A 23,677-nucleotide genomic window follows, 5' to 3' on the forward strand; every position below is an offset into this window, starting at 1 on the left:
TGATGGGCACTTAGGCTGTTTCCAAATCTTAGCTATGGTAAATTGTGCTGCTATGAACATAGGGGTGCATATATCCTTTCTGATTGGTGTTTCTTATTTCTTGGGATATATTCCTAGAAGTGGGATTACTGGGTCAAATGGGAGTTCCATTTTTAATTTTTTGAGGAAACGCCACACTGTTCTCCACAGTGGCTGCACCAGTCTGCATTCCCACCAGCAGTTCAGGAGGGTTCCTTTTTCTCTGCATCCTCGCCAACATTTGTCGTTTGTTGATTTGTTGATGATAGCCATTCTGACAGGTATGAGATGGTACCGCATTGTTGTTTTGATTTGCATTTCTCAGATGATTAGTGACTTAGAGCATGTTTTCATATGTCTCTTGGCCTTCTGTATATCCTCTTTTGAAAAGTGTCTATTTAGGTCCATTGCCCATTTTTTTTTTTATTGGATTGTTTAATCTTCCTTTTGTTAAGTTGTATGAGTTCCCTGTAAATTTTGGAGATTAAACCCTTATCAGAGATAACATTGGCAAATATGTTCTCCCATGCAGTGGGCTTTCTTGTTGTTTTGTTGATGGTTTCTTTTGTTGTACAGAAGCTTTTTATTCTGATGTAGTCCCATTTGTTTATTTTCTCCTTAGTTTCCATTGCCCTAGGAGCTGTATCAGTAAAGATATTGCTACGACAAATGTCTGATATTTTGCTGCCTGTGGATTCCTCTAAGATTTTTATGGTTTCCCATCTTACATTTAAGTCCTTTATCCATTTTGAGTTTATTTTTCTGTATGATGTAAAGTGGTGGTCTAGTTTCATTTTTTTTTTCATGTATCCATACCAGTGAATAGTGTTATTCTCCTCGCCCCGCCCCCCCCACACCTTTTTTCCTGATTTATCTAAAGTTTGCTCCAGTCTTAGAAACTGACTTAATCTTTCCTCCTCTTACTTGGAGGAGGGATCAATACAAAGATTTAACATTTTGAATCACCCAAAATGTTTTTTGGGGGAATTTTTGGATCTTTTCCCTCCCACCTAGAGGAGAGAATGAAGTCCACAGACATCACCCAAACCACACTTTTTAATCCCTTAACTTTAGCTACCATGGCCAAAAGCAGCCCATGGATCCAATGAGCCAGTTCTCCTGGGGTTGGATCTATCATTTCAAAATCACATCTTTACCTCACAACAAACATCAGTTCAGCTATTGTTTCATACCACAGATGGCCATGTGGCCACTGGACATCGAAGGTTCGTCATTGTGTCCCCTTCATCCTTCCTTTTCCCAAACATGCTTTAGCCACATTTCAGTGAGTTAAGTGGTTTTAGAAGTCCTACTTCTGACACTGTCACCCCTCGTTTGGGAATTTGTTAGAAGAATTTACAGGATTCAGCATATAGTTGTATTTATGGGTAAAACTTGTGGTACTCAAAGGATACAAAACTAAAGCAGAAAAGGGGAAAAGCATATTGGGTGAAGTCCAGAGGAAACCAGAAGCAAGCTTTCAAAGGTCCCATTAGATGTGCATAATTCCTCCAGCAATGAGATGTGGAAAATGGCCAAGAATGCTTGTGTTTAAAAATGCAAGATTTTTCAAAGGTCTGTGTGGAACACTGGAAGAGTAGTGAAAAGTGCCAAGATTTTGTTATTTCGATACATGCTTCAAATCTGGCTGTGCTGCTTGGGCAAGTGATAATCTCTTTGAATTTCAATTTCCTCATCTATAAAATGTGATACAAATCTCCCAGTCACAGGGTTGTTACAATGAAAATAGCATAGTAAAATATTTGACTCCATACTTGGCAAAAAGTAGGGGCTCAATATATGTAATACTAGAAGCCCGATGCACGAAGATCCCTTTCCCTGACTGCCGCCACCACCTTCGCTCCGGCCCGGAGCCACCTTTCTGCCTTCCCATGCTGCCCAGAGGCCAGGAGCAGCGGAGGGTGGTGCGGAACACCTGCCTTGTCGCCATGGCAACAACGCAAGCGTCCCACCCCGCCCCCGGCCGCTTGGCGCCTGTATATGCAAATTAACCCGCCATCTTTGTTGGGTTAATTTGCATACTCCTGATTGGCTGGTGGGTGTCGCGAAGGTACGGACAATTAGAATGTTACTCTTTTATTAGGTAGATTCTACTTACCTTGGGGGGAAAAAAAAGGCCCCTAAAAGACAGGGACCATAATGTTTATAGAAGCTTTGTTTATAACAGCCCCACTGGAAACAACCCAAATGACAACCCCAAATGACCAGTAGATTGGGGGAAAAAAGGTGGAATATTCAAACACTTTTTTCATGACACAACATGAACTACTCTTACTGCAAAAGCATGGATAAGTCTCACCAACCTAATGTTGAATGACACAAAATAATGCAGGCTATATAATCCCATTGAAAGAAAGTTCAAAAGTAGGCAAAATTAATCTAGGATGACGAGACAGAGAGCAGAAATAGTAATATTTTGGCGGGAGGATGGGTGGGAAGGCAGAAAGAGGGAACCTGCTGGTGTGCTGGGAATGTGCTATGTCTTCACCTGCATGGTGGTGGTTATACAGGGGGAAATGTATGTGAAAATTCATCAGACTGTGCACTTAAGAGTTGTTCATTTTACATGTACATGTAAATTATTTACAGTTGAAAAAGATTTTTAATTGATTTTTAGAGAGAGCGGAAGGAAGAAGGGAAGAGAGAGAGAGAGAGAGAGAGAGAGAGAGAGACATTGATGTGAGAGCAAAACATCTCAGGGATAGAGCCTGCAACTGGGCATGTGCTGTGTCCTGGAATGGAATGGGCAACATGTCGGTGCTGGGATGACACCCAACCAGCTGAGCCACACCGGCCAGGGCTATTTACATTAGTATATGTATATAAACAATGTCAATTAAACACCCTTTGCCCCAGGAGCTGCATTTTATATCAACATCAATTTTATTTATTAGGAGAGTATCTAGCTCTAGATATGACATGCCAATATCTGGCCATCTTGCAGGCTGCAGTCAGTCTGTCCCTGTGAGTGACCCATTTTAGAGCCGGCCTGGAGCTGACAGGCACATGATGAGGGTCATGCAGGATCATCATTGACAGCTGGAGACGCCATCACAGCCATCAGGCAGCAGAGCACTGGGAACATCAGGCAGTGGACTGTGCTTCCCACCCTGAGGCTGCGAGGCACTAGCCTGGCAATGGAAGGATTACCAAGCCTCTCAATTTAAAGAGACAGGGGAGGGGAGGGGCATGTGGGCAGCACAATTTATAAATAGACATTTCCCTGGGCTGCCTGATGGTGAAGGGGTTGTTTAGTAAATCTTTCTCCTTTTAAGGATCCATTTTCGGAGACCATTTGAAAACACCAGTTTCTTTTTTGTCTTTTGGGGAGATCCTAAGTTTCATCAAGTCAGCTGAGTTTGACAATCTTTCTCTCTGCCAGATTTAGAGACAGGCCTTGGATATTTTGAATCACCTCTCCATGGAGCACAGAGGTGATGATGATGATGATGATGTGTCTTTTGCCAAGTGGATGAGCAGCTTCTGGGGTCACAGCTGGATAGAGGAGGATGAGAGAGGACTCCGGGACCGCCGAGGATCACAAGACACCAGTTACAGGAAAGCTTCCCTGCCCTGCCCAGTGAGTTATCCCATGGAACAGGGGAGGGCTGGACTAGGGAGGGGGATTTCTCATAGATAATTTTGGAAAAGTCCTTCAGTATAAAGTTTTCTTTGGTTGAAAAATCAGTACTCCCAAATCTTTTTTATGTCCACAAAAATACCTTTTATCATTTTGTCTTATCCTCCAAGGGACCTGATTTTCTTCTACTAGGTAGTGATTTCTTTATTATTATTATTATTATTATTATTATTATTATTTAATTTTTGTTTTTATTTGTTTTTTCTTTTTAAATTTCCTTTTTATTTATTTTTCTTTTTTTTTTCTTCTTCTTTTTTTTAAATGTAATGATTTCTTCATTTTTAGTACTAAGTTATCTTTTACTTCTATGCAGAGCTCCTGATAAGCCTGAGATAATCCTACTGAGTGACAATATAATTCAGGTCAAAGGGAAGAAACTTGATGCTATAGTTACTAGTAGTCTGTGTAGCATCAGTCTGTGTAGCATCAGTGTGGACCAATGTGTGATTTCCAATAGTCTTTTTAAAACAATGAAAATAACTTCACTATTTGGTGAATTCTAGGGAACTGGGGATTCCACATAATAAATCACTCCCTTTGCCTGGCCAGTGTGGCTCAGTTGGCTGGAGTGTTGCCCCATATTCCAAAGGGACACAAGTTCAATTCCTGATCAGGGCACATACCCAGGTTGCAGGTCAGTCCCTGGTCAGAGTGCCTACAGAAGGCAATCGCTGATGGATGTGTCTCTCTCTCATTGATGTTTCTCTCTCTCTCTCCCTCTCTCTCTCTCTCTCTCTCTCTCTCTCTCTCTCTCTCTCTCTCCCCCCCCCTCTCTCTCTCTCCCACTCCCCTTTCCATTCCTCTCTGAAATTAATAAAAGTATATTTATAAATGCCAGGGTTCTTGACCCAGCCTTACAAAGGGTTCAGCATTCTGGAGAAAGGGGCTGATGCGTAGATTCAAGAATGAGTCCAAGGACGAAAGATTATTTTGAAAGGCATTGGGGGTCAGAGGATCTTCAGCTAAAGCCCTGGTCTGCAAACTGCGGCTCGCGAGCCACATGCGGCTCTTTGGCCCCTTGAGTTTTTAGCAAAGACCAGCTTAGGAGTACCCTAATTAAGTTAATAACAATGTACCTACCTATATAGTTTAAGTGTAAAAAATTTGGCTCTCAAAAGAAATTTCAATTGTTGTACTGTTGATATTTGGCTCTGTTGACTGAGTTTGCCGACCACTGAGCTAAAGGAACTGAAGACTCACTTTTGTCTAAGGACCCCGTGCTATTGATTTAACACAATTTGTCCTAAGGCAAAGTGGAGATATACACTTCAAAGGGTAGGGTTGTCAGTTTGGGGAATAGCCTACAGCTGTTCAGGTGTTTGGCCAACAGGAGGCAACAAAATGCCCTGAGCTGTCTGGCTGCAGACAATCCTATTCAGGTTTGGGGGAGATGCTTTATAGCCGTCCCAGCAGGTAATTACATATGTGGCTCACCCTTGTTGAGCCGCCCAAGCTTCACCAACCTTTTGGTGAAACTCTTGTAATTATTACATGCTGGAATTGGTTCCCAGCAATAAATAAATAAATAAATAAATAAATAAATAAATAAATAAATAAATAAGTAAATCAATCAATCAATCAATCAATCACCCCCTTTGATAAATTTGATACACTTTCTTCTTCTGGTTCCAATTCGGTTTCCTGATGGGAGAGGGAACCAAAATTCTCCCACCCTCAGCACTATTTCCCATGGCTGGGCCGAGCACCCAGTGTCTAGGGAGGAAGATGTGAGCTGGAAAGCCCTAAGAGGGGAATGGATGCGCCTGACGAGGTGTGGACTGGACAGCAGGTACCAGCAGGGTTCCTCTGCTCACCTGGGGGGCGGGGGGGTAGAAGACTCCACAGTAGACATGTCTGTCCTCTACTTCACAGCCACACAGTGATGCTACAGCTTTTCTTTTTTACAAGTCACTTAGAATTCTAGGTACCAGAGAATCCCTCCCTGCCCCCCTGTTTCTGCCAACCCCAGAACCAAGTAATTTGCGGGGGGGGGGGGGGGGGGAAGGGGAGTAATGTTATTTTATTTTATTTTTAGCTCCAGAGTTCTCAGATGCAACCTCTTTTATTCCCAGTGATCAGCAAGGTGGAGGAATGAGACCTCTTTGAGACACAAATGTTTAAAAATAGGTCTCTTGCCAAATGTGGACTCAAGGACAAAGGGCAAGTTTCAACACCTCTGTGAGCTTCAGGTTCCTTAAGTGAAAAAGAAGGGTTTGGGCCCTTCTTTGAGAACATTCTTGCTCTGACTTTCCATGACTCTGTTGTAAAACAGAACACCTACTTATCACACTCTTATTTTAATCTCTTATGTTCCACATCAAGTGAGGCATTCATAACGTGTGAGCCAGGATATGATTAGTTTCCAGTTTCCAGATAATGTGAACCAGGAGGAAACAAAGAGAAAAGAAATGTGATTTACTATTTGTCACAACAGCCCTTTAGAGCCACAGAAAATATGAAAACAAAGGAAGATACATGGCATGAAATAGGATTTCTTAAGTAAGTTTTACTATCTATTAGACTTTAAAAACGGAGATAAATCCTTTATTTAGAGAATTGACTTTTAGGGTGCAATGTATATTTTGTTTGTTTTTAAACTATATTTTTATTGATTTCAGAGAGGAAGGGAGAGAGAGATAGAAAGAGCAATGATGAGAGAGAATCATTGATGGGCTGCCTCCTGCATGCCCCCTACTGGGGATGGAGCCCACAACCCGGGCATGTGCCCTGACTGGGAATCGAACCGTGATCTCCTGGTTTTGCTCAATTACTAAGCCACAGCAGCCGGGCTAGGTTGCAATGTTTTCAGTGAGTTTTAGGTACTGAGTTCACTGGTCTAGGGCTTTAACATCAAATGGACTTCCTCAGTGTTTCTTCTGTGCTCCAAGGAGGCAGCATCGGTGCGGCCCACATTACCGTATATCATTTGAGGGGACAGGGGATACAAAGTAAGCCTCTACCTACCTGCAACCAAGGTTTTTAAAATTTGCTCTAAAAGAAAACACCCTCCTCTCCCCATGTTATCGTCTCTCTTTATATTCTCAATGTAAAACAGTAGAAGATATTTATTTATTTTGGTATAGCAAAGGTGGAGATTTATTGAAGAACAAGGTACAGACTCCCACATGGGGAGAGGGAAAGAGTCCCACAGAACTGACTCCCAGGTAGGGAGGGGGAAAAGGGTCCCCTAGAAGATATTTTTAACCTTTACTTTTATTTCTGACTGACCTTAGGGTGGTCCACACTCTCAGTGATTATAGTATCTCACCACAGGGGTGCTTCTCGGGTAGCTGCTCTCCCCAGGGAGGGCTGTGGGGGTGGGGGTGGGGGGGCGGCAGGCCTGAAAGCACTGCTCACAAACCTGCGAGGTAACTGGGTTTAGGTGAGGTCAGGAGGGTAGGGCCCTGCCAGATGTGATGGTGCCCTGACAGGGAGAGATACCAGCGAGCTTGTTCTTTCTCTCCCTTCCCATGCGTGCACCGAGGAAAGGTGAGCACACAGAGGATGCAGCCATCTTCGGGCAGGAGGAGGGCTGAGCTGGCCGTCGCCTTGATCTTGGCCTTCTCAGCCCTCCAGACTCTGAGAAATAAATCTGTTGTCCAAGCCCGCCCCCCCCCCCCCCCCCAATCTATGGTATTTTGTCATGGCAGCTTGAGTTGGCTAAGGGATGTTCTCACCAAGAATGGTCATCACTGGACAGTGGAGACCCAGTGGAGGAAAACATCACTATACAAGATTGAATTTAATGGCATTTGGGGGTATGATCTCAGTGGCATGTGGTTTAGATGAGCTTAGTTTGGCTGCTTCAGTTTCTGAATGAGGGAGACGAGTCCTTGAAACGGGGGGAGCAACCTCGGGGAAGGTGCCAAGTGTCTGAGGCATGGAGCCTCGTAAGTGCCAAGAGGCTTTCTTCTAGCTCTCCCTTATTTCCCTAGTTATGACTAGTGAGAGGGTCTTCATGGCAGTGTCACATTGATTTAGTGCCACCGTATGACAGAGCAGGACCCATTTATTCCCACAATTTAAAAAAATCATTTAAATGCATACTTTAAATAAATAAATAAATAAATAAATAAATAAATAAATAAATAAATAAGAATGTCCTTTAGTTTCCCTAAAGGATGTCCAGTGGATGATATTGAATCTCTTTATTATTTCTACAAGAACTACCTACCACTTTATCAGCTGAAAACTGGAATTTTTTTTTCCCCTGATGCTGTTTCCATTTGTCGACTAATTTACATTCATCTTGACCCTGATGATATCATTAGACACTGTTATATATTACTAGTGACCCAGTGCACAGATTCGTGCACATTGAAAGGAAATTAATTAGAAGGTGGCGGCGGGGCTTGGACTGGGCGAGAGGGGCCGGACACGCCCTGGACCCAACCTCCCGTGGTCCCTCCTCAACTGGCCACACCTGGGGCAGTGCTGTGGCTCAAAGGGCATCTGCGGAGTGAGCAGGGTCCCTCTGGCAGGTGGGTCCCTTGGCCTGGCCTGCGGGGATTGGGCCGAAACCGACTCTCCAACATCCTCCAAGGGGTCCTGGAATGCGAGAGAGCACTCTGCAAAGTTGCTGTCGTACCGGGTGTGGAACACAAACGCGAGTGTGCAGTAAACCAGATTCAGGGCCGACAGTGCCCCAGCAACAACATAACCCACGGCCGGAGGTGGAATCTCGTGTACCCATGAGGAATCGGGCTTCCTCCTCTCTGGTTCCGGGGTGCGTCACATGGGAACCGCCGTCGCCAAGTCACTGCAGCTCAGCAGCTCCTGTGTTGAATGTCTTCCACCTGGTGGTCAATGCGTGTCATAGCTACCGGTCGGATGGACACTTAGCATATTAGCCTTTTATATAGATAGATTCCTCAGATAAAATTCTTAAATAGTATAATTCCTGAAGACCTACAAAGCATTATTATTACTTTTGCAGTAAAAGTCTGCTATATCTGGTACATTGTTAAAAGTGACATTTATAGGCAGTTTCACATAGAAATAGAATGAAGTTTTTGCTGCTGTTCAAAATAAAAGTTTAGAATAATTAATCCAAGAAAGAGATGCCTCATGCTTAGGCATGGCACTTGATTTCTCCAGTAGTCACTAGGCATGTCTTAGGCAAATCACTGAGCTAAGCTAAGGTTCATTTTCCTCATCTGTAAATGAGGAAGCATGACTTCCTGGTAGGATTTGTTCTGAGGTTAGAGATCAAGGTCACAGTCTCCAGAGTGCCTGGCACACACTGTGCACTAAGACTCAATACCCAGCCCTAGCCGGTTTGGCTCAGTGGATAGAGCATCAGCCTGCGGACTGAAAGGTCCCAGGTTCGATTCCGGTCAAGGGCATGTACCTTGGTTGCGGGCACATCCCCAGTAGGAGGTGTGCAGGAGGCAGCTGATTGATGTTTCTCTCTCATAGATGTTTCTGACTCTCTATCCCTCTCCCTTCCTCTCTGTAAAAAATCAATAAAATATATTTAAAAAAAAAAAAAAAGACTCAATACCCAGCACCTGATGTTTCTTCTCACTGTTTCTCACCTCGCTGTCAGTGGGTGTCCAGGAGCTGTGTGTACTCAGAGGGCCGGAGGGGTACAACTCGAGGATGACTGCAGGGAAGGGCAGGATAAAGAACATCAAGTGGTTAAGCTCTGAAGCGAAGATCTTACATAACCAACATCTTTAAGATCAGAACTTGGGGTCAGAGAGTACATAGGGTTTTTCTTTAACAGCACCCGTTTCCTGGGCCCGCGGTGGAAACAGCTAAGCTGTTAGAGCCTCTTCTGTAATGAGAGTCAGGGCCCTGGGTAGTCATTGCTCTGAGAGTCAGTGCCGGCTGCGGGCTCTGCTGCTGGGGCTCCTGGGAGCTCAGCCGGTGAGGTCAGACCCCACCCCAAGTGACAAAGCCCCTTCCACGACTGTGCAGGGGACAAGTACACACTTCGTAAAAATAAGTTATGTGGGGGCATTGATTCCTGTCTTTGTAGGGGAAATTACATTACAAAGGCGCATAAAATTGCAAAAGTAGAACTTGCATCATAGTAAGTAACATTTTTAAAAGTGGGAGTTTCTGCCTGTAACCAGTTAGAGTGCTCTTTTACACTTGTTTCTCACAAAGTCCCACACCAAAAACAACAAACTGGAAATCCCACCGGATATAAGAAGATATTGTGATTGAAACTCTTGCCATTCTTTTTAAAAATATATATGTTGTTGTTTTTATTGATTTTAGGGAAGAGAGGAGGGGAGAGGGAGAGACAGAAACATCAATGATGAGAGAGAATCATGGATTGGCTGCCTTCTGCATGCCCCTTACTGGGGATCCATCCCACAACCTGGGCATGTGCCCTGACCAGGTGGGAATTAAACCAGTGACCTCCTGGTTCATGGGTTGATGCTCAACCACTGGGCCACACTGGCTGGGCAAAACTCTTTTTTTTATTTTAAATATATTTTATTGATTTTTTACAGAGAGGAAGGGAGAGGAATAGAGAGTTAGAAACATCGATCAGCCGCCTCCTGCACACCCCCTACTGGGGATGTGTCCGCAACCAAGGTACATGCCCTTGACTGGAATCGAACCTGGGACCTTTCAGTCCGCAGGCCGACGCTCTATCCACTGAGCCAAACCGGTTTCGGCATGGGCAAAACTCTTGCCATTCTTTTCAGGCCTCTCAGTGGAAGAGGATATCAATATTTCACTCCCAGTCTCACATTTTAAAATTTTGTTTGAAAATGTTATTGTGGTGCCTGGCTGGTGTGGCTCAGTTGGTTGAGCGTCGTCCCGTGCACCAAGAGGTCACTGGTTCCATTCCCAGTCAGAGCACATGCACAGGTTGTGGGTTCCATCCCCAATAGGGAGTGTGCAGGAGGCAGCCAATCGATGTGTCTCTCTCTCTCTAAAAAAAAAAAAAATCAATAATAACATATTTTTAAAATTATAAAAAATGTTATTGTGGTAAGAACAGTTAACCTGGGATCTATACCCTCAGCAGATTTTCATTTTTTTTTTTGCCGTTTTTAAAGTATATAACCCATTGTTGTTATCTAGAGGCACAATACTGTGAAGGAGATCTCTGGAACTTATTCATCTTGCATAACTGAAACTTTATATCCACTGATTAGCACCTTTCCATTTCCCCTCCTTTATCCCCTGGCAACCATCAATCTATTTTTTGCTTCTATGAGTTTGACTATTTATGTGTTTGTTTTTTTGTTTTGTTTTTTTAGTTTGACTATTTTAGATACCTCATGTAAGTGGAATCATGCAGTATTTGTGCTTCCCTGTCTATCTCAAAAATTTAAAGTATCATTTTTTTCTTGATGATGTAAATTCACTCATTGTAGAAAACCTGAAAAATACTAAAAAGGAGGAGGAAACAAACAACCCCACATCACTGAGAAAACCTTTGGTCACATGTTTTAAGATTGCCCATCTTATGCTAGCACCTTACTTCAAGCCCCTCCACACCCCCCCATTCCAGCCTCCCTCCCCTCAGGCCCCCAAGCCCCCCAGCCCCAGCAGGCTTCTCTGCCTTCCACACCACAGCTCCTCCTGTGACAGGGCCTGGGCACACGTGGTGCTAGTCCTCAGGCAGAAAATGTTCCTGTTCTCTAATTAACCCTGCTTGTCCTTCAGACTGCAGCTTAGTCATCACACCTACACGGAAGTTTCCTGCTAATCCTCCCAGCCTCACCCACCCAAGTACACACAGTTTCACCCTGTTGTATCCTCTCATTGCACCTTGAACCTCTGTGTTTTGCTTATTTTTGGTTAATCCTCACCCAAGGATATTTTCCCATTGCTGTTTAGAGAGAATGAAATGGAGGGGGAGAGACAGAAGAAATCTCGATGTTAAAGAGACACATGGATTGGTTGCCTCCTGCATGCACCCTGACCAGGGCCGGGGATCTAGCCTGCAACTGAGGTACATCCCCTTGACAGGAATTAAACCCAGGACCCTTTAGTCTGCAGGTCAAAGCTCTAGCCATTGAGCCAAATTGGCTAGGGCCACCTTGAACCTTTGTAGCATGTGCCAAAGGAGTAAGCATGTGTTTTTTCTCTGAGGCAGACATGAGCTCCAAGATGGGCACACTCTGCCTGTTTAGCTCCCCAACTTACTCACAGCACCAAGTACCTTAAATGGACTTGTACGTACATATTTCCCTCATGTATCTTGGCAGCTTTACAAATCTTTAACCATATTTCTGATCATCGTTTGACAGTAAGTTTCTAGACATGTGTATTTGTCTGCCAGGGCTGCCATAACACAATGCCCCAGACTGGGTGGCTTGAACAATAGAAATGTATGTCCTCACAGATCTGGAGGTGGGGAGTCCAAGATCAAGGAGTCGGCAGATGTGGTTTCTTCTGGGGCCCCCTCCTAGGCTTACAGACAGCCACCTTCTCACTGTGTCCTCACATGGTTTTTCCTGTGTGAACATGTCCTTGGTGGTCTCTGTGTGTCCAAATTTCCTCTTCTGTTAGGACTCCAGTCAGACTGGATGAGGGCCCATCCTAGTGGCCTTATTTTAACCTAATCTTTACAGGGCCCAGCACCAAATGAGGTCACATTCTGAGTTTCTCACATAGGGCTTCAATATGTGAATTGGAGAGGAGGGACACAACTCAGCCCATAACAACACTCAACAGCTGGATCCAAGGAGCAGGATATTTTAACCTCCTGACACACTTTGCCAATGGCTTACTGGGAAGGTGTGTCCATTTATAGTCCTACCAGCCGGGAATCACAGGCCTGTCTCTCTCCACTCTTGCCACTTCTTGGTATCATTAAGAAACATTTTTATTTTTATTTTTGCTAACCTGAAAGGCAAAATTGTACATTATTTCATTTAAATAATCTTTGATGACTAATAAGCATAAACAATTTTTATCATTTGGCATTTCTTTTTTTTTCTTCATTCTTTATATATCTATTGATCCAATAGATATTTAATAAACTCATCCTGTGAATAAGGCAAGGTGCTGCGAAGGACTGGGATTTCAGCAGAGAATGAAACATAGTCCTTGATGTTATGGAGATACAAATTAATGGAGAAGAGAGACATGTTACAAAATTACCCAAATTGCCTATTACAGCTGTGATGAGTAGGGCAAAGAGGTATGAGCGCCCAGGAGAACATCTAACAGGGACCTGAACCACTCAGGGTGGCAGGAAAGGCTTTCTGGGGATATGCAGTTTCAGTGCTGACTGAAGGATGATTAGCTATTAGTGAGGCAAAGGTGGTGGGTGAGGTCACAGGAAGAAAGAGCAAAGGGAAACTAAGGGTACAGTGGTAGAAGGCAAGGGAAAGAGTGTTTCCAGAAGGGCAAATGGGTTGGATGCTACTGAATTAATCAAGACCAAAATATGCACAGAACTTGGCAACACTGAGACCAATATCGTAACCGAAATTAGTTGTGGATGCAAACGTTTCAATGGAGTGGGTTGGGTAGTGAGAGAAATTGGGAGAGCAAGTGTCATAATTCTTCTAAGAAGTTTGATTTCTCTGAAATATTCTTCTGTGATCATTTTCCAATGTGATTTGAACACTTATGTCATTGTATTATATGATTTCTATGTTTTTCTGTATGTATGTAAGATATACTATGTATTGTCAGGATATTATTAAACACTAGAGGGCCAGTGCATGGAAATTCATGCACTGGAGGGCGGGTCCCTCAGCCCAGTCTGCCCCCTCTCACAGTCTGGGAGCCCTCAGGGGCGGGAGGTGACCCAGCGATCAGGGGAAGGCCAGGCCTTGCCGCATGCCTGCCGAACTGCAGGGCTGAGGGGACTGGGCGCTGCCATTTTGTGACTGTGGACACCGCCATCTTTGAGGGTGGGACAGTCAATTAGCATATTCCCTTATTGGCTGTGGGCGCTGCCATCTTTGAGGGCAGGGCAGTCAATTAGCATATTCCCTTATTGACTGTGGGCGCCGCCATCTTTGCAATGGTATGAGGGTCAATTAGCATATCCCCTCTTTATTAGATAGGACTAGAGGCACAGCACACACAAAATACTGCATGAGTAGCTCATTTCCGCTTTCCTCAGCTGGCTGCCCCACCCATTGCCGCTAGTAGCTTGTGCCCCACCCCACCCACTGCAAGAGCCACTGCTCACGGGCATGGGGGGGGGGGGTAGAGGGGGAGGGACTAAAAGGTGCTCAGTGCACCTCCTGGTGACCGGTCTTTGGTTGTTACGGCATTATGACCACTGGGTTTTTATTATATAGACTAGAGGCCCGGTGCACGAAATTTGTGCATGGGGGGGTGTCCCTCAGGCCAGCCTGCACCCTCTCCAATCTGGGACCCCTTGAGGGATGTTCGACTGCCCATTTAGGCACGATCCTGGTGGGATCGGGCCTAAACGGGCAGTCGGACATCCCTCGCACAATCCAGGACTGCTGGCTCCCAACTGCTCGCCTGCCTGCCTTCCTGATTGCCCCTAACTGCTTCTGCCTGCCAGCCTGATCACCCCCTAACCACTCCCCTGACAGCCTGATTGATGCCTATCTGCTCCCCTGCCAGCATGTTTGTCCCTAACTGCCTTCCCCTTTAGGCCTGGTCCCCCCCAACTGCCCTCCCCTGCAGGCCTGGGTCCCACCCAACTGCCCTTCCCTGCAGGCCTGGTCACCCCTAACTGCCCTCCCCTGCAGGCTTGATTGCCCCCAACTGCCCTCCCTTGCAGGCCTGGACCCTCCCAACTCCCCTCCCCTGCTGGCCATCTTGTGCCAACCATCTTGTGTCCACATGGGGGCAGGATCTTTGACCACATGGGGGAAGCCATCTTGTTTGTTGGAGTGATGGAGTCAATCTGCATATTATTCTTTTACTAGAAGCCCGGTGCACGAAATTCGTGCACGGCGGGGGGTTGTCCCTCAGCCCAGCCTGTACCCTCTCCAATCTGGGACTCCTGGAGGGATGTCCTACTGCCCGTTTAGGCCCGATCCTGGTGGGATCAGGCCTAAACGGGCAGTCGGACATCCCTCTCACAATCCAGGACTGCTGGCTGCCAACTGCTTGCCTGCCTGCCTTCCTGATTGCCCCTAACCGCTTCTGCCTGCCAGCCTGATCACCCCCTAACCACTCTGCTGCCAGCCTGGTTGATGCTTAACTGCTCCCCTGCCAGCCTGTTTGCCCCCAACTTCCCTCCTCTGCCAGCCTGGTCACCCCTAACTGCCCTCTCCTGCAGGGTTTATCACCTCCAACTGCCCTCCCTTGCAGGCCTGGTCCCTCACAACTGCCCTCCCTTGCAGGCCGGGTGCCTCCCAATTGCCCTCTCCTGCTGGCCATCTTGTAGTGGCCATCTTGTGTCCACATGGGGGCAGGATCTTTGACCACATGGGGACAGCTATATTGTGTGTTGCAGTGATGATCAATCTGTATATTACTCTTTTATTAGATAGGATAGAGGCCTGGTACAGGGGTGGGGGCCAGCTGGTTTGCCCTGAAGGGTGTCCCGGATCAGGGTGGGGTTCCCTTGGGGCGTGGGGCGGCCTGAGCGAGGGGCCTGTGGTGGTTTGCAGGCCGGCCATGCCCCCTGGCAACCTAAGCGGAGGCCCTTGTATCTGGAATTTATTTTCCTTCTACAATTGAAACTTTGTAGCCTGGAGCGGAGCCAAGCCTGCTGCTCCCTCTGGGGCGGCAACCATTTCTGTGGCAGTTAATTCACCTTCTACAATTGAAACTTTGTAGCCTTAAGCGGGTGAGCCCGGCCAGGGTGTGAGGAAAGCTTTGCTTCCCCTGTTGCCGGGAGCAACCCTGGCCTGCTCTTTCAAGCTCCATTCTGCCGCCATTTGTTTGAATTTGTTTACCTTCTATAATTGAAACTTTGTAGCTCGAGTGGAGGCTTAGGCCTGCAACGGCTGTGGAAAGCTTGGCTTGCTCTGTTACCTGGGAAACCTTGCTCTCTGTGGCTGTAGCCATCTTGATGGGGTTAATTTGCATACTCACCCTGATTAGCTGGTGGGCGTGGCTTGGCTGGTGGGTGTGGCTTATGTAGCGGAGTGATGGTTAATTTGCATATTACCATTTTATTAGAGAGGATTAGATAGGATAGAGGCCTGGTGCACAGTTGGGGGCCAGCTGGTTTGCCCTGAAGGGTATCCCGGATCAGGGTGGGGGTTCCCTTGGGGTGTGGGGCAGCCTGGGTGAAGGGCCTGTGGTGGTTTGCAGGCCAGCCACGCCCCCTGGCGACCCAAGCAGAGGCTCTGGTATCTGGGATTTATTTACCTTCTACAATTGAAACTTTGTAGCCTGGAGCGGAGCCAAGCCTCCTCTTTGCTCCGTGGTGGCCGGCAGCCATTTCTCTTGGGATTGATGTATCTTCTATAATTGAAACTTTGTAGCCTGGAGCGGAGGCCTAGGCCAGCCAGGGCTGCAGAAGCTTGGCTTCCTCCATTGCCGGGGCAACCCTTGCCTCCTGCTCTTTCCAGCTCAGTGGCTGACGCCATTTCTGTTTGGATTTCTTTACCTTCTATAATTGAAACTTTGTAGCCTTGAGTGGAGGCTTAGGCCAGCAATGGCAGATGGAAAGCTTGGCTTCCTTTGTTACCGGGGAAACTCAAGCCTCCCTCCTGCTGTCTGTGGCTGTAGCCATCTTGGTTGGGTTTATTTGCATATTTGCTCCTGATTGGCTGGTGGGCGTGGCTGGTGGGCGTGGCTTGCGGGTGTAGCGGAGTTAGGGTCAATTTGCATATTACTCTTTTATTAGGTAGGATAAGTATCATGTAGCACATGTTTTTTGTTTTTGTCTACTATTTAACTTTAAGTTGTTTTTGATGCATATTAGCTTCTTTTTGCATAGTTAAATTAATTTTTTTCATTCTGATTTATTCCATTGCTCTTCTTAGAAATTCCTTCTTTGGTGCTCATTTTGGCAGTACATACTAGGTGTACTGGTTAATAATGCAGATTTTTTTCAATAGATGGAGTTACACATATGTTGATATGTATGCTATTTTGTTGTATTGACAACAAGCTTCAAAACTTCATATGTCAAATTTTCTGAGGGTGTTAACATTATAGATATTTTTACACTTAAAAATGTCGAATTTCGTGCCAAAAAAAGAACATTTGCAGGAAGTTTAATTCATTACTTTATTTTGAAGAAAAGTGCTGCTGAATACTTGAGGAAGCTTATGGTGAAATGCTCCATCTCAAGATACTTGTGAACGCTGGTTTAAATGCTCTAAAAGTGATGATTTCAATGTGAAAGACAAAGAACATCTAAGTCAACTGAAAAAGTTTGAAGACTAACAACTACAAGCATTAATGGATGAAGATGCGTGTCAAACTCAAAAACAATTTGCAGAAAGATTAAACGTTGCTTAGCAAACAATTTCCGATCATTTACAAGCAATGGGAAAGATTTTAAAGGAAGGAAAATGGGTGCCACATCAACTGAACGAAAGACAAATGGAAAACCACAAAGTCATCAGTAAAATGTTGCTTCAACGGCACGAAAGAAAGTCTCTTTTGCATCGATTTGTGACTGGAGATGAAAAGTGGATTTATTCTAAGAATCCCAAATGCACAAAATCATGGGTTGATCTAGGTCAGTGATGGCGAACCTATGACACGCATGTCAGCACTGACATGTGTAGCCATTTCTGATGACACGCGGCCGCTGATGCGGCTGCATGCCGAGGATGAAACATTTGCGAAATAATGTTTTTTCCTCAAAGTGACACACTACCCAAGTTATGCTCAGTTTTTTGGCGAAGTTTGACACACCAAGCTCGAAAGGTTGCCCATCACTGATCTAGGTCAACCATCAACATCGACTGCAAGGCCAAATCACTTCGGAAAGAAGTCAATGCTCTGTGTTTGGTGGGATCAGGAAGGTGTGGTGTATTATGAGCTTCTAAAACCAGGTGAAACCCTTAATACTGATCGCTACCGACCACAAATAATCAATTTGAACCATGCCTTGATCATAAAATGACCAGAATGTTCCAGAAGACACGGCAAAGTAATTTTGCTACATGATGACGCACCATCACACACTTCAAAACCAGTTAAAGACACGTTAAAAGATCTTGCCTGGGAAGTATTAACCCACCCGCTGTATTCACCAGACCTTGCTCCTTCAGATTACCACTTGTTCTGATCGCTGGCACACGCACTTTCTGAGCAGCACTTCAAAACATACAAAGAATTGGAAAATTGGGTCTCTGAATGATTTCCCTCAAAACAAGAAAAGTTCTATTGGGATGGTATCCACAAATTACCTGAAAGATGGGGGAAATGTGTAGCTAGCGATGGACATTACTTTGAATAAAACACTTTTGATGTTTCTCTTGAAATTACCGTGTTTTCTTTGATTACAAAATCTGCATTAGTAACGGATACACCTAGTATACTAAAATTGGAATGATGCAGAGAAGATTAGCATGGCCCCTGCACAAGGATGACATGCAAATTAGTGAAGCATTCCATATTTTTTCAAAAAACGAAAAAAGAAATTCCTTCTTTGTACAGAAATCACATACTCATTTTTGTATTATTTCTTATAAACAGGTATGGTTTCATTAAAATTTGTTATGATTTTGGAATTTACTTATACATATCAATTCAAAGCTTTGACTGCTTCATTATATTGCCCTAATGGTAGAGGAGCAAGATAGCTAGTCTTGGGATGTTCTACTTAATGTTTTAACCAATTGATTCTACTGCTTTATTGTAGAAGAAAGGTCACACTGATGAAAAAGATAAAATTTCAGTTCAACCTGAGGTTTGTTTAGTTAGTAATTTATGGTTGTTCTGCCTCTGAGCTAATTTCATGCAATCTCTTTATATTGTAAATATTTTTATTCTATATTTCCAGTTTCCTGTGCTTCCCAGAGTCACATCATATGACAGCCATCCTAGAAGGCATTCTCATGAGGACCAGGGTTTTCGATGTCGTACCCACATGAAGGATTACAGAAAACGCTCAGAGGATGGGCCATTCAAGGATCCACTGGAATCAAACAGAAGATCCCATTCCAAAACTCGGGCATTTTCGGAGTCCTTTGAGCAACACCTGTGCTTTAGAACCAAACGCTCTGTGTCTTTGGTATGTAACAGAGTTATTGAATATTTAAGCCACTTTAGAAAAGGAAACCCAAAGGGCTCTTCCTCCCCAAACTCGTGGAGAACAAATCTAACTTTTTCATTTACAGCTTGTTGAAGAGATCTTTGAAAAAATGATACTCAGTTTTACTGTACATAGCCCAGATGTACATAATTTCTAATAATTTTTATTGAAGGCATCTGGCGTAGGGAGAATTCCTGGAGGACCATTAGTGGAATGTTTTTGTTATGGAGGTCCTCTAGTTCTTTGAGACTGCTTTCATCACCCTTATTATAAACTAGAGGCCTGGTACACAAATTCGTGCACGGGTGGGGTCCGGCCGATTGGGGTGGGGGAGGGCCGATCAAGGGTGGGTCTGGCTGGGGGGAGGGGTTGTGGGCAGTTGGCCGGCTGGCCCCACCCCCTGGTCGAACTCCTGGTCAAAGGGGCTAATTTGCATATTAGCCTTTTATTATATAGGATAATTGTGACTCATTCACCGTGCACTATTTGGAGAAGAGAAGAACTGCTTCTACTTCTCCTGTGCAGCATTTAATCCAGTAGCAAGTAGTCTGTGATGCCCTGTTCCCTTGAACTTTTTTTTTTTTATTAAGGTATTATATGTGTACATATCTTACCATTGTCTCCCCCACCCCACACCCATACATGCCCTCACCCCCCAGAGTTTTGCGTCCATTGGTTATGCTTATATGCATGCATACAAGTCCTTCGGTTTTCCCTTGAACTTTTAAAAAGCATGTGGAGGGAACTCTCTGGCCACAATCTACTAGTAGTAAGTTTCCAGGAGTAGGGGTGATCCAGGTGCTCACAGCGGCCTTGGGGGGTCTCAGTAAAGAGCAAGGGAGACAGGCATGAAAATGGGGGAATAATAGAAGCTCCAATGGTGATGCTGAGCTTGCTTCATAAAGTAATAAGGCAGAGATCAATTAATTTGGGGGTACAGTTACTTTGGGGAAACTTGCTCACTGAGTGGTCTTGAACAAAATACTTCTTTTTTTGTGGTCCTTTGCTGTTCGTTTTATTTTGCAAAACAGGAATGATAATATATTCTGCCATATAGTAGACAGAGCAAATAAGTGAACCTAGGTGTATTACCACCTGGTTCTTCAGCTACGCTCTGTGCACAGCAAGGACATTCAGGTGCTTCCTACCTCATTGTCCATCTGAGCACAATGCTTTCTGCCTAGCAGTAATGGCTGTTGGGACTGTACTGTGTGTCTTTGCCTCACTTTGGTCAGAGTAATCCTGTGTATCTATGTTCCTCCTTCAGTAAGCTTCTCTCTTCACCTGATCATAAGAGGAATACAGAAGGAAGAATAGTAAACAGCTGTCACTTATTAGGATATGTTTTATCCTTTCTTTATACTGCTTTTAAAAAAATATGGTTTCAGACTTAGAGCAATGTTACAAGAATAGTACAAAGAATACACTCTTTATCTATATTCCCTCCAGATACTAACATTTATCATATTTACTATACTCTCTTTCTCCTTCCCATCCCCAAACAAGAGCACAAGAACATTCTTTTATATAATAAACACAGTACAATAATGAAACTCAGGAAATTACCACCAATGCAATACTTTGTATCTAATCTATTGACCTTATCCCTATTTTGCCTCTTGTCCTGATAATATATTTGTAAGGAGATTTCAGATCATGTGTTGCAAGCAATTCATTCTCTTTAATCTGGTTTTATTCTGCAGCAGTTCCTGAGTCTTCACTTGGCTTTTGTAACACTGTCAGCTAGAGTACAGGGCAGTTACTTTTTAGAATGACGTTCAATTTGGGTTTATCTGACATTTCCTCATATTTAGATTAAGATTATGATCTTTTGGCAAGAATAAAGAAGTGGAGGAATTCCTGTTTTAAAACTACACGTTAAAGTTACTAATTATATTCATTCAGGAAATTTAACTGCCTTAAGTCCTTTCTGGAATAAGGTAGGGTATATATATATATTTTGAAAAATACTTTAATCTAAACACTTCTCTGTTGATTCTAATGGCCTCAAATTGTTTTTCACATAGTCTTATAAAATTGCTTAAGTGAAACCATTTGCTAATATTATAAGCCCTAAAAGTGTGTAAATGTGTTTTTTTATTGAAATATTTATCACATTATCCTAAAATATAACATGTTGTTCCATTCATTTCCTTTTGTTTTTGTTTTTTAAAACATATTTTAATTTATTTCAGAGAGGAAGGGAGAGGGAGTGAGAGATAGAAACATCAATGATGAGGGAGAATCATTGATTGGTTGCCTCCTGCATGCCCCCTACTGGGGATCTAGCCTGCAACCCGGGCATGTGCCCTGACCAGGAATCGAACCGTGACCTCCTGGTTTGTAGATCGATGCTGAACCACTGAGCCATGCCGGCTGAGCCCAAGTTCTTCCTTTTGAATGCCAAGATAACCAAGCCAGCATTTTCAACTTTTTTTTTTTTTACTCAAGAATTCTTTTCATAGGTATCGATATATATATATATATATATATATATATATATATATATACGCCTAAGCGACCGGCTGGCCAGCAGACTGGTTGGCTGGCCGACCAGCTGGCCAGTAGCTATGACCCGCACTAACCACCAGGGGGCAGACGCTCAATGCAGGAGCTGCTGAGCTGTGGTCATTTGGCAGTGGCGGTTCTCGGGCGACACACCTGGAACCAGGGAGGAGGGAGCCCGATTCCGGGGTGTGTCACCCAAAAACTGCCCTCTCGCAATCCAGGACCCCTCGGGGGATGTCAGAGAGCCGGTCTTGGCCTGATCCCTGCAGGCCAGGCCAAGGGACCCCAGCGGTGCACAGATTGGGCCTCTAATATACTATAATAGCTAGAAATCTGCTAGGAATTTACAAAATTATTTTAATTTTCGTATGATAAAAATATTTATAGTAAATAATTTTAAATTAAATATTTTATTTTATATCAGTTTTATTGAGTATATTATAAAGTTTATCTTAAAACAAAATTAAAAATTCAGAACATATACAGATATCTATTTCACAACTGACACACCTTTCCAAAGCTAACTACATTAAAAAGTGTGATTTGTCAGTGAATTTAAAAATGACATTTATTATCTTTTGTTTGGGCACCAGGTATAGATTTAAATTCTATATCTTTTAGCATCAAAAAGACCCAAAAACTGCTTTTGTAGCTGGTTATGACCAACAACAAATGACTTTTCAATATCATTTTGATATTGAAAAACTCAGTTGGCTTATATTGATAATTTTCACATTTTGTTTCTAAGTGAGATAAGAAAAATATTTCAGGTCATTATTTTTGAGCATTTCCCAGTCTTTATTCTCAATAAAGGAAAAGCCAAAGTGGAAATAATCATCACTATATTTTCTTCCTTATACTGTTCTTTTAAGTAGTAGAGACACTCATGACTGCTAAATATAAATTTTGATCAGACTGATGGATCTAATACAATAGATGCACCTAATGAAAATAATCTGGAGGCGCATTTATGGAGCTAGTTCAGTTTTTTAAGTTCCTCTTAGTTTGTATCTCAGCCTCATCATTTGTTTGGCTTTCTGTCTTCGACGAATGGACCAATATGGATCGAAATGAAACGATCTTGGTACATCACACACACAGTTTACATTGCAGAGTAACTGACACCCCTGCGAGGCTGAGTCGTGACCTTGCTCATCTCACTGCCACTCACCACTGTGCCAACTCACTTGGTAGGCATTTAGGGGTTCCCGAGCGTTTCTAGATCAGACGGAGGAGGGGAGAACAATGATTTTATTTCTTTTACTTTAAAAGAGAAAAGTGTAAACAGATATCATCATCACCACATTTATCAATGCTCTTGTTTTGGTCAGTAATTCCTTTGAAAGGCCTTCCCTGACCATGGAAACTAAAGAAGCCGCCCCCTCCCCCCCCCAATAGTTCCCGATCATATCACCCTGTTCATAGTTATCATTGCACTCATCACTATTTGTTATTCTCTTGTTTCTTTTTAGTCTTATTGTGTGTGTCCCTCCACCTAGGTATAAAATGTAGGAAGTTGGGTCTCTGTAGTTGGTGCTGTATCTCCTGATCCCAGTGAACACGGGCCCCTGGGTAACCTGCTGGGGACTGTTGATGATTTGGGTGTTATTTTGCCACTTCAGTGTTCACAAAGTCCTCAGATTAAAACTAGTGCAAACCCTACTATTAGTGTAATTTAAGGGAGTGGACACAGGGAGGTTAGAATCATTGCATGTATGATTCACTTGCCACATTCCTTTTCAGTTTCGTGCTGTGAAATCACCTCCCTCCGTGTGTCAGAGGCAAAGAGTCAGTCACGTGCAAGCTGAGTTTCCTCCATAGACCATCACAGGCCCCCTATTCCTTTTATTTATGACTAAAACCCTTAGCACCACCCTTAGGCTTATGCTAATTTATTACAAGAAACTAAGATGTGGAAGTCTGCTCAATGATCAGGCCTTTCTTCATTTCTGATAATTAAGAGAAATGCGGAACGTTGTCAGCCGCCTGCACTTTCATGCTTTTCCGATCCTTCTCTTCCAGGGTCCTGAGAGCAGAAAGGAAAGAAATGAAAGAGAATGCCTGCGGATGGAGACAAGATCCCATAAGAAAATGGAGGAAAGGAGGAGCTCTGGGAAGGAAGAGCATGGAGAAGCACACATGGTTCCTCTCTTGGAGAAAGGACCCAAATAGTCCGTTGTTTCCACATTAGGACGACAGATGCTGCTGTGTTTTTGGCTTCTGTATACCACACTGCGCGTGGTAGCTGTAAAATGCTGTCTGCGATGCCGAGTGATGGAAGTGGGCACTGGTTCCACTGCTCCCCAAGAAGACATCATACTCCAGCTCTGGCATCTGAGTTGAGAGTTTGATCTGCTTTGTTGTCCTTTTATGGGAATCCTATATAATAAAAGGCTAATATGCAAATT

The 23,677-nt window shown here is 43.9% G+C and overlaps 1 protein-coding gene across 1 annotated transcript; it reads left to right on the forward strand.

Moving 5' to 3' along the window:
- Positions 1-3,442: 3,442 nt before the first annotated feature.
- On the forward strand, positions 3,443-23,441 carry LNP1 (leukemia NUP98 fusion partner 1; the record flags this gene model as incomplete). Its single annotated transcript, XM_079767111.1, has 3 exons — positions 3,443-3,619; positions 18,510-18,740; positions 23,292-23,441. The coding sequence occupies exons 1-3, from the start codon at positions 3,461-3,463 to the stop codon at positions 23,439-23,441; spliced, it is 540 nt and encodes a 179-aa protein (XP_079623237.1). The 5' UTR covers positions 3,443-3,460.
- Positions 23,442-23,677: the final 236 nt, after the last annotated feature.

Source organism: Cnephaeus nilssonii (assembly GCF_951640355.1).
Source record: "Cnephaeus nilssonii genome assembly, chromosome: 3".
In the NCBI taxonomy this organism is placed as follows: domain Eukaryota; kingdom Metazoa; phylum Chordata; class Mammalia; order Chiroptera; family Vespertilionidae; genus Cnephaeus; species Cnephaeus nilssonii.